Genomic DNA, 14,563 nt, shown 5'->3' on the forward strand with positions numbered 1-14,563 from the left:
AGCTTGTTGTGAACTGGCATTGTGATTTTTCACAACTTAGATGTAGCCATCCTTACACTGACAAAAAAGAAACTAAGTAACTTTTACTTTGAGTACATTTTATTTAAGATACTTTTTAATTTTACTTGAGTAAAAATTTAGGCAAGTACTTTTACTTGTACTTGAGTAAAAAATTATCAAAGTATTGCTACTCGTATTTAAAGGTATAGCAAACAATGTTTTTCTTCCGGGTGGATCACGTCAACCATTGGTCCGCAAAAATGTCAATTTCTGGTGAAGCCAATCCTGCGTTAGTTTTCACTTCCTGCGCATGCGTACTCTGTGCACCCCCGCACTCTCATGGAAACCAGGAAGAGGATAACGCGGTCCAGTCCGCTCCCCACAGACGCCGCTGTTGCCGGTTTTCTGCTCGAGAGGAAAGCTAACGTTCTGCATGCTGTTTTTAGAGCCTGTTATTACACATTACGGCCGGCAGCGACTTGTAAACAGGCGCTGGGAGAGTGTTGCGCAACGTTGAGAGGGCGGTTCTTTCCTGAAATTTAGAAACATCGATTGCTACACCTTTTAGTAAGAAACTGTAGTATTCTTTCCACCTCAGGTTGCACCGAAGACATTACAAAAACAGAATGGAAAAAATAAGCTGGATTAGTTGGCACCATTGCCGGTGGATGAATCTTCCTTGGTTTGGGAGTGAAGCAGCTAGACCGATGGAAGTGGCGGGTTTTGTTGTTTGGTGAGCGCCACATGAAGCTAACCTGCTTTTGCTACCTTTCCATCCGATGCTTACCCTGTTAGCGTTCAACAGCAAAGTAAAACCTTCTAACTTGTACATGAACTTTTTCTATATGTCACAGTGAAACTAATTACAGAAAGTAAAATGTTATGTGTAGATGTGCGAGGGAGAGCCGCTACACCGTGCAGTGGAGCTAGATGAACTCTGGAATCGGAGCAAATCTTATGCTCTGTTATTTCAAATAAGTTTGCACTATTTAACCTGAAAATGTTAAAAACAGTTCATTGTGCATGTTCTGGTTAATAACTGTTGCACAAAAGTCTGATTTTTGAGAAAACCAGATTTATACTTTTGCCAACTGTGAATCCGAGTTTCCAATTGTATTTGGATGTCAAACAATACAGATAATATAGGTATTAATTTTTGATCAGGTTAATTTGCATGACAGATAATTACACGAGTGGATTAATATGGTGACTTTGATGGCGAGCTTTCTCACTTTACAAAACATCAGCATTTACGTTTAAACTCCAGAAACAGCGAACAACAAACTGAATAGTAAACAAAGAGATTTAATAAAACACTTTAGAGGCAAACAAACATTTCATTTTCAATCTTTTCTTCCCCAAAAACAAGACATTTAATAAAACTGCTGCCTTTCATTTTAGTTAAGAGCTTCCAGATCAGTAGCACATTTCATTCAACACCCTTAGAAGTCCCAAATTATATATTTTATTTATGTTCATTAATTCTGTTCTGTGTGGACTCTCATGTGAAAGTTCAAACTTGTCTTTTGAGCAAATCTTTGTCCGCAGAGCTCACAGGCAAAAGGCTTCTGTCCTGTGTGAACTCTCATGTGAGTGTCTAAATTTCCCTTTTGGGTAAATCCTTGTCCACAGAGCTCACAAGCAAAAGGCTTCTGTCCTGTGTGGACTGTCATATGACTGTTTAAACCAATCTTATGACTAAATCTTTGTCCACAGAGCTCACAAGCAAAAGGCTTCTGTCCTGTATGGACTCTCATGTGTGTGTCTAAATTTCCCTTGTGCGTGAATCTTTGTCCACAGAGCTCACAAGCAAAAGGCTTCTGTCCTGTATGGACACTCATGTGTCTGTTTAAACCTGACTTTACACTAAATCTTTTTTCACATAGCTCACAGGCAAAAGGCCTTTCTCCTGTATGGACTCTCATGTGTGTGTCTAAATTTCCCTTGTGTGTGAATCTTTGTCCACAGAGCTCACAAGCAAAAGGCTTCTGTCCTGTGTGGACTCTAGTGTGTCTGTTAAAATGCATCTTATGACTAAACTTTTTTCCACAAAGCTCACAGGCAAAAGGCCTTTCTCCTGTGTGGACTCTCAAGTGTGTGTCTAAATTTCCCTTTTGGGTAAATCTTTTTTCACAGAGCTCACAAGCAAAAGGTTTCTGTCCTGTGTGGACTCTCTTGTGAATGTTTAAATATGATATGCAGCTGAATCTTTGTCCACAGAGCTCACAAGCAAAAGGCTTCTGTCCTGTGTGGACTCTCATGTGACTGTTTAAACTTGACTTCACACTAAATCTTTTTTCACAGAGCTCACAAGCAAAAGGCTTCTGTCCTGTGTGAACTCTCATGTGAATATTTAAATATGATATGCAGCTGAAACTTTTTCCACAGTTGTCACAACTAAACGATTTTAGTTTTGTCTGAGCTTTCCTGCTAGAGTCTACGTTTTGCTTCACTCTAACACATTTCTTATCAACACAATAGCTTGAAGACTTCAGTCCTGAATGACTTGTCACTCTCATGTGTTTCTGGAGAGACCGCTCATGGAGAAACTGTTCACCACACTCTGGGCAGCTGAAAGATTTGACAGCCTTAACATGTGATTTAGAAGACCTGCTCTCCTTCCAGTCTTTGTTATGATCTTTGGTGTTTGGCTCAGAATCTGACAAGAGTTTCGGTTGACAGTCAGAATTGTTGCCATCCTGGGCATCATCTTCATCGTTGCTGACTTCAGTCTCTGAAGAGTTAGAATCATATTCATAAAGATTTAGATCTGGATTCCTGGTAGTTTCTGCTCCTCCACAGTCCTCTCTATCACTTTCTGCTTTCATCTGGTCAGTGATGCTGCTAGTTGGAAGATCTCCGTCTTTAGGTTGGTTCTGATCAAACTGTGACAACAGAACTTCTCTTCCTTCTTCCTTAACCTGATGAGAAACTGCAGAGAATGAAATCTTGGTGGCATCAGTTTTAATCTCATCAAGCTGCTCCTCCTCTTCCTGCTTCATGTTGAGGGGCTCCATGTCCTTCTGGTTCAAAGGAGGCCTCAGTTCTTCAGGAGCTCTTCCTTCTTCCTTAAACTGACACAAAACTGCAGAGAATGTATCACAGTTTAAAATGAATTAAATTATAACAAAACTTTAAAATGTATTTTACTTTGAAAAACCAGTAATGCTGTTTTTACCCGTTTGCGAAGGAGCCGGCTTCTGTGCGGTGCGCTGCTCTCACGAGTTAAAGAAAACTACAGGGAGAGAAAGGGTGGAAGAAAGGAACCTTACTTTAGAAAAAGGCATTTTTAGTTCAGACCTGTGAAAACCAGCTTCATGCTAACGCACGCTGCTACATGTGAACAGTAATGTAGTCAATGTGGTCTGTCCATGGACGGAATTTTCACTTTAGAAGTGGGGGGGACACGGGGGGGGGGGGGGGGTGGTTCTTTACAGGCTTCAACACAAACGGTTGCTTTCCGCTTGGTCCTAGAGCTCAACCAGTGTCAATTTAATATAGTGTAATATTTTTTTTGGATGGTAAAAAGTACAGGGGTCAAAACTTGACTTTGGAAAAAGTCATGTCCCCCCTGTCCCCCCCCAAAATTACGTCCATGGGTCCGTCGTTAATGTGCAATTCCAGATCGGTAACAGCATACAGCTTAATGTCTGGTCATGTTCCCACCGAGATTCATTTCTGCTCGCATTTTCAGAAGAAGAGGAAGGAAGTCGAGGAAGATGCTGAGGTAACGTTAGATGAAGATGCTCATTGTTCTTTATCGTGACCCAGTTCCCTCTGAGTGATCTGTACTGTAATATCAATGTTTCCCCTAGGAATTTTTCCGGCTGTGGCGGTGGGGCCGGCGCTTGGGGAGAAATTATGACACGTCTCTAAATAAAGTAAAAATTTCTAGTGCAGAGTGGAGCCAACCCATAGAAGCACTGATTTGATCTCATTTCTGAGAAAAATAGAACAGGTTAGATGCACCTAATAAATAAAATTACTAACAAACTGAGGAATCTGTTTCTTTGCTTCACTGTTCTGGTGTTGAGAATATCACTAATGCAGATCAAAGGAGATCCACAGATGAATGCACCTCTTATTTATTATTTGGAGACTACATTTACTGCAGCTGGCAGAGGCAGAGATTTTTTCTATTGATACACGGAGTTTACAGAATCATTTTAAATGTTAATAGGGGAAGACCGCAGGAGGGAGCGGTAAAATACAGGGGGTCCCCAGCAAAAACAAGAAACTTTACGAGTCTGATGAAACCCGCTGGTTTTCCATCAGGCAGTCACGGGGCAGCTCCAGCGACCCAGTAGCTGTGCTGGGTCAGTTATCGAGCTCAGTCTGGCTCGATAGAGGGTGAATGAGCCGAGGCGACGTTGTGCTCTGCGTAAGAAGAGGTGTTATTTCCCGCTTCAGAAGAAGCGTCCAACGTGTTTTTACGCTTTCTCCGAGACATGTCACGTCGCTAAGTTGTTAGCGCCGCGCGCTAACACGTCAATAATGCAACGTAGCCTGCTGGAGGAAAACACCTGACCTCTCAGGCTGCTCACACATCGATCTTAAGTTGTCGCTGTTGCGCTCACATTGTAATACAGTATTAGATGCGGTTAAAGTCAGACATGAGAAAATAAATACATTTTACATGAATAGGTGATGCTTAGCCTGGTGGGAGGAGAACCTGTCAAGATCGTCAACACTTGTTTATCTTAATGCTATTGAAACATGTAAACCAAAAAGCATTATATCCACTGCTACCTTTCTAATTTTAAACTCAGTAACTTATGCTGTACCTTCACCTCGCCCTGCCTGCTCCTTGCTGCCCGCCGGTTGTGATCACAAGCGACAACATAGTAGTTCCCGCTGCTTCTTCGGGAAACATCGCCAACAAAAACAAAAAAACTTGGGATCTTGTAGGCGTGGCGGTGGGATTTCAGCCGTGGCGGGGCACCACTGCTACGCCTGTGTAAGGGAAACCCTGGATATGTGTGATATTCCCAACTTTCCTATTGGTGATTGAAGGGAACCTAACATGTGGCTAATATATTAGACAAGTAGGCTGAAGTGGAGGAGGTGAGTGGAGGAGAGACAAGTGGAGAGGCAGAGCAAGGAGCAGCATGACGATGGAGAGAGCAGCAGGAAAGCAGAGAATCTGGCTGGGACCCAAAATGTTCCTCCCAAGGCTGTAGCACAACAGTCAAGCATTACAATTTATGTCAAGTTAAATAAATATTTTATTTAACTTTGCAGTAGTTTGCAGTTTCTACTGCGTGGCGAGGACTGGGTGGCTGAGTGATCACAAACGCACGGACAATCAGGGGCAGGTAAACGTATAGAAATAAAATTGTGCCTGTGTAACTGAATCATGGACACTTACAAAGCAATAAACATGTTAACAGCACATTCAAGCTGAGAGTTCTTTAAACGAATGTAAAACTTCGTCCACGTCAGTAACCAGTAGCGTCAGGGGGCATTGGGCCTGGGCATTACAAACACAAGCTATAAGGACGTGTGTGCCCGAATAAGCCACGAGTTTTCTGTTGTACCAAACTATGTTGTTATTTATAAATCTGTAATATTTATTACATTTGTTGACATATGTAGGACGCCATGTTTGCACTCTGGGGGCCATGACGTACATTGGCTGCTCTTGGAAGAACAGCTATTGACGGTAGTACTTGTTTACGCTCTCACCGTTTTATTTTTAAGTAAAATGCCACATTGTGCTGCTTTTGGATGTAATTTCTAGTCAAAGGGCAACAAGGGGAGTGATGCGAGTTTACAGCTTTCCCACTGGCAAGAAGAGGAGAAAGCAGTGGGAAGACGCCTGTGAACGGACACAACTTCCCAAAGATCCGCGGCTGTGTTCCCAACATTTTTCTCCTGATACGTTTGAGGCTTATAGTCGACCACGACTACTTAAAGAGCTCACCAGAGCGGCTGGGTATAAGAGAAGGCAGAAACTAAATGCTTTAGCGACCATTTTCCCACACAAGGAGCCTAAACGCCCTCGAAGGGACGAGAGACGCTGGACACTGTCCTGAGCCGACAACCCGCTCCTGCAGCTGCCGCTTCTGTCACGTTCAGCCAACCATCAGACACGCCACTCGTCACGGATGAAGCTGAACATTCACCCCTCCCGTCAGTAAAACAAGCAGTAAGTGTAGCAACACAGTGTTGTCCACATATACAATATCTGCAACAATTATTAAAGTGGTTTCACTGAATATCCTAATCATCTATGAAGCACACGACAGCTCTGGATGCCAAAACTCTTCTAAATCATTCATCACTGAATACATTTGATCACATGATAGCTTACAGATAACTTCTGCTGACACAAATGTGAGCTCTCTCCCTCTCGCTTCATCCCGCCCTTCTTGCTCTTCATGTTGATGCTCGTTTTGTGAAACATGGTCAGTGATGTCATCATTAATGTTTCACTCTGGTTCAAAGTGAAAAAGCTGAACAGATGACATGTTGATGTCGCTCAACAGTCACTACAGGGTCCCAAAGCCGCCGGTGCAACCGAGGTTCAACCATATGACGTGTGTTAGCAATGGAGGAGGATGCCCAGAGTTTGCTCCCACAAAAACTATGTTGCACTCCATGACTTCATCAAACTTGTACCGAGGCAAGGCCTCCACATCTACTGCTGGTGATGCTGCGACGGACAGTGAATCAGATGAGATCGAGATCAGCAACTAGGTGAGAAGTCTGCTTTGTCATTTATTGGGTCAGTTTTTCCACTGCTGTGATGTTTTGTCGCGTGCTTTTAACCTATGTGGAAATGAAATAAATAGGATTGCGCAAATGTGCATGTTGTGTCAATGCGTGGAGGTCGGAGTGGTGCCGACACACACTGCACTTCTATGGGCATTATATTACTGGTTTTAAAGAGGTTTATTTAAACAGGGCAATACAAAACACTTTCTTTGTTATATTGGAGTGAGAAGTCGTTTATAGAACGTTATCAAATGTATAATGTACGATCATTTGAACTGAAAAACGATAATTTAGGCCTCTCTGTACGATATTGTGGGATTTTGGATCTGGCAACACTGCAGCGGATTTAATACAAGTTTCAAAGAACAATCACTGAGCGAAGTGAGGCTAGTTTTTGTCTCTGCAGATATAAAAACTAACTCTGCATCAGTCAGACGCAGCTAAGCGCACTGTTGGGTACTTTTATATCCTTAAAATAAACCACACAAGGGAACGGAGCAGTAAGGTTACCCACTTAGTCACGCTGCTCTTTAGCTGATATGAGATTTATTTACTGGATGCTAACATCACATCACACACACAGGCGCTCTGCTGCTACAGTCAGTGGAAGGTTATCATCTGGTGTAGAAAGGCGTTCATCACAATTTCCAGATCACGTTTTATTCCACGAAAATCGTGCGAATCCACATTAATCTGGGTGCTAACTTTACAAGCATGTTCTGCTAGCGTTAGCAGGTCGGATGCTAATGCTACCACGCTGCTAATGCCCGTAAATGAACGTCTACAGTAAAGTTAGCCGACATTTTAGAGTGATAAGAAGCTTACCGCTCTGCTGCTGTGTCGAGCTGGATCCAGCCAGCCGCGGGGCCTTTCTGCTGGGCTAAACTAGTTCGTGTCGCACCGCCACGGCACAACAAAAGCCACCGCACCTATAAAACCCACTTTTGTTGCCTGTTCTAAGATATGGTAATGACTCCAACTTGTTGTTTCCGTTTCGGATCTTTATTCCGGGCCGCAGCCCACGACTTAACTCCAGCAGAAACACCGTTAACGATCTCCAATCACACTTAACTCGTTTTCTTCTCAACAACCGAACCGGAACTCTGCACTCAGCCGGCCAAGAACATCCCTTCAATATAAAAGTCCAACCATAACAAACCGTAACCCGTTACACTACTGTCTGTACAACAACGTGAGGCATGACACATATAGCCTATATATTTGCACACTTATACTAACCATAATGGTAGTTAATTTAAACTGGGAACGTTAAATGTTTACCTTATTTTGAAAAGCCACTGGCTTCATCCTCTCTAGCTGCGGTGCTTCGCGTGCGCTTCTGATGAGAGACAGTAGCAGGGCCGTATCCAGAGTTTCTAAACTACCGAGGGCCACCATCCGTTATGCCATGCACACTGAGAACAAACTGAAGACTAAAGCTGATTTCAGATTTAATAATTTGCTTAACCCTCTCGGGGCAGGCGTTGCAGATTAGCAACGTAAAAACCTACATAACTGGTTACTTCACATACGCATTTTTTAACTCAGAAGTTCCCCTGAAGGACTTAGTTGTTCGTCCTTTTATCAAAACTTATTTTGAGCCTGAGAGGGTTATCACTAAAGTGACTTGTTTTAGTATGACGTTTTTAAAACACAGAAAAGGTTTTTTTTTTAACCTTGCTGACAATTTCGTTTGCGCGGCTGTAAACTTCCTCAGAGCTGACTCTGATGGTGGCGTCACTTCCTACTCCGTTATCTGCGGGCAGCTATGGGGTGCCATTTGAGAAGTCAAACAGTCATAATCTAACAGCAATATTTTTGGTTGTTTAGCATATCATAAGAGAAAAAATTGGGAGTTCACTTTTTCAAAGTCATATTTTCACCATGTTATTCATACATTTATAAATGTTAAAGTTTCCAAATAAATATTTAGTTAGCAAGCTAAATATTTAATTTATAGTTAAATATTTATTTTGCAAACTAAATATTTAGGTCTGATCTAAATATTTAGTTTGTAAAATATTGATATCGCTAACTAAATATTTAATTTACTAATTAAATATTTATTTTGGAACTAAATATTTAATTTGTAAATTAAATATTTATTTTCTGAAAAAATATTTAGATCCTAGCTAAATTTTTATTTTGGAGCAAAACATTTATTTTGCACAATCAGTATTTGGGAAGTAAATATTTAAGACTGACCCAAAAATATAAAATATAGTGTGGAGCTAAATAACATCGTGGAAAATAAATATTTAGCTGGTACTTAAACATTTAGCTAATATGCTAATTCGTTTACCAATAAGCGGAAGTTGGTTACCAAAATAAAAGCTGGATCTCGCTAACCTCTTTATAAACTCTTGCTCCGAACCAGAACTTGTTTTATCTCCGGTTCTATTCTTCTTCAGCCAACACGGACGTGTTCAGAATAAATAATACATAATACATACATACATTTAGTCTGGTTTGCCAGGCTAGTAATGGTTTACTTGTGAAAGTAAAACCGGCATGTTTTTATGGTACTCAGATAACAATTCTGAATGCTTCACCGCAACATGAGATTTGAGTAAAAAAATAATAATTCTAGTTGATTATTATAGTTTGTGACTTTATTTGAAGATTACATGTAATGTACATATGAAAAATAAACATTCAAACAAATTAAATATGTGCACAATACAATTTCAGACAATTTCAATTTTTGCCTTTCAGACGTGTGTCTGTGTGTATGTGTGTGTGTGTTCTGACCGTGTGTGTGTGTGTGTGTGTGTGTGTGTGTGTGTGTGTGTGCGTGTGTGTGTGTTCTGACCATGTGTGTGTGTGTGCGCGTGTGTGTGTGTGTGTGTGTGTGTGTGTTCTGACCGTATGTGTGTGTGTGTGTGTGTGTGTGTGTGTGTGTGTGTGTGTGTGTGTGTGTTCTGACCATGCATGTGTGTGTGTGTGTGTTTGTGTGTGTGTGTCTTCTGACCATGCGTGTGTGTGTGTGTTCTGACCATGTGTGTGTGTGTGTGTGTGTGTGCGTGTTTGTGTGTGTGTGTTCTGACCGTGCGTGTGTGTGTGTCTTCTGACCATGCGTGTGTGTGTGTGTGTGTGTGTGTGTGTGTGTGTGTGTGTGTGTGTGTGTGTGTGTGTGTGTGTGTGTGTGTGTCCTATGGCAGGCTAGGACTCACCCTGAATGGCTAACTGAAGAGCGCACAAGTCTCCATCAAACAGGAAGGAGACGCCGTGTCCCCACTGCTGTCCTGCAGAGGTCGGATCCCCGTCTACAAAATAATCAACAAGACTGGCCGTGGACAGCATCTCCTCTATGTGGAAAAGCGCGCTCTTCTCATCCATATAGAGGAGGTCTAACCTTTAGGTGTTTGAATCGCTCTTAGTCCGACCGCCTTCCTGAGACCCTGCTGCCATGGAGACCCTAACAGGGCCTGAAGGCCCAGACAACAGAGCTTCCAGGAACATGGAGGTCCTCAAACCCTCCCACCACGGTAAGGTGGCGATTCTGCGGGAAGGATGTTTTTTTTTATTATTATTATTTTATTGTTTATTTTGTGTATTTTATAAATTTATATGTTTGTTAATGAAATTTTTATTTACCATACCATACCAATTTATTTATAAAGCACCATTTCAAAATAGCATGGCAGAAAACCAAAGTGCAGTACATAAAAGAGCCAAATGCTCAGACTTATTTTTATTATTATTATTTGTTCTTTCTTCTATTTTTTCTACTTGCTAGTGAAATCTAAACAGCTTCTCGGTTCTAAAGTCACCAAGTGAGCCTAAACATAAAAAGCACAAGAAGAACATGTGCTCATCTACTTTTTTTTAGATTTTATTTTATTTACTTCCAAAGTACATAAAACTTAATTTACTTCTAAATAGGGCTGTAGCGAAGCCTCGACGAAGTCGACGGCTCGATTCTAAAAATTTGTCGACGTCAGATCCGGAAGTCGACGCACCGCGCCCACTTGTTGCATCCCCAGGAGTTTGTAAATAGAGGAAGAATCTGCCTGTTTTTCCTCTAGTTCGCCCTCTTCTCCGCCTTCACTAACATCTCCGCCAAATACCGAAGACCCGGAACAATGTCCGTCCACTACTAGATTATTTTCCTGTTTTGCCCGCCTTCGTCTCCCGGCAACGGACAACAACTTCCGGGGTCAGATGCGCTGCTTCGTGTCTATCGCAGATGTAGAAAATCACCGGGAGCGCTTCTCCCTTCATTAAGGAGCTTCTTTCAGACATGAGGAGAGCTGTTTTGGTGGTAGCAGTCTCTCCTCCGTGCTGGTCTGTTTGCTGCTGGGTGTTTTTGGTTTATTTAAACTTGGTAACTTGAACTTAATGTTGGTAAAGCTACTGTTAGCATCTTCGCTAACAGCTTCTTGCGTTGGGATAAGCCGTTACGTTTTGGTTTAGAGTTCATCTTTTTTTTGGTGCAGATCTCCCTTTTATTACATTTAGAGTGTTGTGGGTTTTCGGTTTAGTGTAAAATATCACCTGAGTTTGGTTTAACCCGTAAGACCACTCGCCTCACGCACATAAGTGACCAAAACAAAGCAGCATGGAGACACTCCATCTTCTACCACCTCTCAGGCAGCAGCCTGCACTCCCAAGTTCTACACGTCACCAGAACATAACCAACCGCAACACAATAAAAGCAGTGTTATACAAAATGGAAGGCCTGTAGTGTTTATTCTCTTACAGTAAGAATTTATCAATTTTTTTGAGGAATTTATTTGAGATTTTCTGGTTTTTGTTAATTGTGCAATAGAAAAATAATCATTAGATTAATTTTCTAAATAGTCATTAGAATAGTCGACTATTCGATAAAATAATCGTCAGAATAATCGTTTTAAAAATAATCGTTTACCCCCAGCCCTACTTCTAAAACATACTCCACCTCTTCTTCAGTCCCTTCAGGTATTTTCCAGATGTGACTGACGCTTTAGTCTCGCTTACCTGTGAGGACTCTGGTTCAGTCTCAGAAACCAGAGACCTCCGAGCTTTGGCTCCTGTCATCGAGGTTCCACTTTTATTTACTCCTGAACTCTTTTCTGCAGCCACTCACTGATGATTTTTCTTTAAACTTACATCCATTATTTTCCCTCTGATGATGCGGGGTTTGCACTTGTCTTCTCGTATGAAGATTTTCCATCTTCATCCTCACCTGAACTAACTTTTTCAACATTGCATTTTTCTCTTCTCTGAGATGTTTTACTGCTTTTTGCAACAGCCCAAAACATTTGAACTGCATTTTTATCTAATCCTAACCCACTGGCTAATCCTGACCAATTTATGTCCACACCACCACATAGTAAGTGCACACACATATGGTTCTCACACACACACACTGAACAGTCTGGACTTTGCTTAAGCACAGTTGCACTACAAAGTCACTAAAATGTGGTTTGCACAACTCTGGACATTATATATATATATATATTTTTCATTTCCATTTAATACTTGTTCAGCCGCTGTTTTGTACAGATATTTTTATTTCTTCATACATTCTTATACATTTACTTACTGTGTATTTTGTTGTAGTTACTTTATTCTCAACTTCAACTTATATATAATCTATCTTATTCCTTCCCAGCTAAATTTACCTTTTATTCTAATTTGTATTGTGTATTTTGTTGTAAAGCTATTCTATTATTCAACTTAAATTCAGATATATTTTACCTTACTCTTCCCAGTTAAATTTACCCTTCATCCGTGGTGTACAGTTTTTTTATTTTCAACTCTTAGGTCACGAGCAGTTGTGCAAGGCATTTCACTGCATTTCGTACTGTGTATGAATGTGTATGTGACAAATAAAGATTTGAATTTGAATCATCCTCATCCCATGAGCTTGAAGAAATGTCATCATCTTTCTCACCTCGACTAACTTTTTCAACATTGCATTTTTCTCTTCTCTGAGATGTTTTACTGCTCTTTGCAACATCCCACGTTTAAACTGCATTTTTATCTAATTCTAACCCACCGGCTAATCCTTCTTCAATATCTGACCAATTTATGTCGACATCAACCTCATCCCAGTTCCTTTCCTGAGCTGGAGGACGAGCTACCAGCCACGCTGTCACAGGCCCAATCCTGTAGACCAAGCTCCAACAAAAGTTCATCAAATTCATTTAGCCTCTTTACCTCAGCCTGCCCACGTGTGTCTTCAGACAATAAATCCACATCTTCTACATCAGAAGAGACAGACCTGGAGTCACTGCTTGCTTGTGAAGCTAAAAGGGCTTCAGATCCATCCTCTAACGACAGATCTTCTTCAGCAGGCGTTACAGAAGAGGAATAAGTCGTGTCTTTTGATGCTAAACAGTTTCCTGACGTAACTCTGTCCTGAGAAGCCGACACATCTTCAAAAGAAGAGTGGAGAAAAGCAGCTTGTGGACTAAAGGAATATCCGTCATTTTCACCAAACGTCTCAGACAAGTCGTCAAAGGGTTGTTCAGAAAAGTCCTGAGCAGAGATTGTTATTTCTGCTGCCTGGTCCCAAACGCCGTCTCTAAAACTGCGCCTAACTGTTTTTCTCTGAAACCCACAAACATTTCCTCATTTCCAGTGAAGTCTTTGCTGGGAGACATTTTAAAAGATCTGCAAATACAGCTGGGGTTCAGGGCTATTAAAATCAGACTCCGGTGGTTCTATAGAGGATAAATCCTCTTTTTCTGCGTCTCCATAAAAATATTTATAAGCGACTCTAACACCTTTAGTAATTAGAGCACCTGCTACGAAGCCAGTAACAGCAAACATGGCTGTACGGGTGGTTAAGAGCTTACCGAATACACGCATCCTTCCAGCTAACCTTAGCTCGACTGAATGACGGAGTGGGTTCTAGCGTGCTATTTATAGGCTAGCAGGATGACGTCACAAAGGGACGTGATCAAAGGGTGGAGAGGAGCACGCAGACGTGAGATGAGCACGGCAGACGCAGCCAGCAAGCTAGCTGCGTCACGTGCGTCTTCAGCGTTTGTGAGATCACGTGACTTTATTTCCTTTACAAGCTTTAAGGAGTCACGTGATTGTTTCATGGATTTTTTTTTACCTTAAGCAACCGTAGATTATTAGAATAAACGAAATTAATTTTGCATTTTTATGGATCTTAGAACTTCCTCGTGAGCATGAAGTGGGTATAAAATATTAAAAGTGGGTTGTTTGGGTTAATGAAATAGAATTGAAGTGTTTTCAATGTGCATTTGTTTATTTAACATAAGCCTGATAAAGCAGGTACCTTCTGAAAATGTAAATTATTCTGTTATTTTAATTATTCGGATTGTTCCCGCCGGGTCACGAAAGTTGTGAACAAGTCCGTTTGTCAGACATTTATGTACTGAACCATGGACGTAATTTTTGGGGGGACAGGGGAGACATGCCCCCCCCCCCCCCCCTCTCCAAAGTCAAGCTTTGACCCCTGCACTTTTTACCACCCAAAAACAATATTATGCCATATTAAATTGACACTGGCTGAGCTCTAGGACCAAGCGGAAAACAACCGTTTGTTTTGAGGCCTGGTTCCTATTAGAGCATACTGTAAAGATACCCCCCCCCCCCCCCCCCCCCCGTCCTCCCCACTTCTAAAGTGAAAATTACGTCCACGTACTGAACAGTTACTTCTCTATAACTTCAAACATGATCTGTGCCGTGGGAACACGTGCTGACCGTGTTTAACATGTTTATATAGATTTATGTGTAATAGTCGTCAGCCTTCATTTTCCTTGGTTCATTCTTCTACATAACAGCAGCTTATTACCACCAACACTGCAGATGGAACTGTAACGGAGTCATGGATGTGTGATTGAGGCGGCACGGTCGTGGTGGCGGTGTGCAGGAGCGAAGACGA

At 41.6% G+C, this 14,563-nt stretch overlaps 1 protein-coding gene across 4 annotated transcripts; it reads right to left on the reverse strand.

Moving 5' to 3' along the window:
* Nucleotides 1-1,285: 1,285 nt before the first annotated feature.
* On the reverse strand, nucleotides 1,286-13,534 carry LOC107373343 (gastrula zinc finger protein XlCGF57.1). Of its 4 annotated transcripts, none has more exons than XM_070553694.1 (3): nucleotides 13,503-13,534; nucleotides 3,179-3,235; nucleotides 1,286-3,085 (listed from the first exon to the last, which is right to left on the reverse strand). In XM_070553694.1, exon 3 carries the CDS (start codon nucleotides 3,015-3,017, stop codon nucleotides 1,479-1,481), a length of 1,539 nt encoding a protein of 512 aa, XP_070409795.1. In that variant the 5' UTR covers nucleotides 3,018-3,085; nucleotides 3,179-3,235; nucleotides 13,503-13,534; the 3' UTR covers nucleotides 1,286-1,478. The 4 variants fall into 4 exon arrangements, with proteins under 4 accessions (XP_070409795.1, XP_070409794.1, XP_070409792.1 ...); XM_070553693.1 differs by lacking the exon at nucleotides 13,503-13,534 and adding an exon at nucleotides 9,891-10,015; XM_070553691.1 differs by lacking the exon at nucleotides 13,503-13,534 and adding an exon at nucleotides 7,543-7,766.
* Nucleotides 13,535-14,563: the final 1,029 nt, after the last annotated feature.

The sequence above is a fragment of the Nothobranchius furzeri genome, chromosome 7 (assembly GCF_043380555.1).
Source record: "Nothobranchius furzeri strain GRZ-AD chromosome 7, NfurGRZ-RIMD1, whole genome shotgun sequence".
Lineage (NCBI taxonomy): Eukaryota > Metazoa > Chordata > Actinopteri > Cyprinodontiformes > Nothobranchiidae > Nothobranchius > Nothobranchius furzeri.

Bases quoted from the DNA above. Each gene is read 5' to 3' on its own strand.
- LOC107373343 (XM_070553694.1), bottom strand. From the start codon at position 3,017: ATGGAGCCCCTCAACATGAAGCAGGAAGAGGAGGAGCAGCTTGATGAG.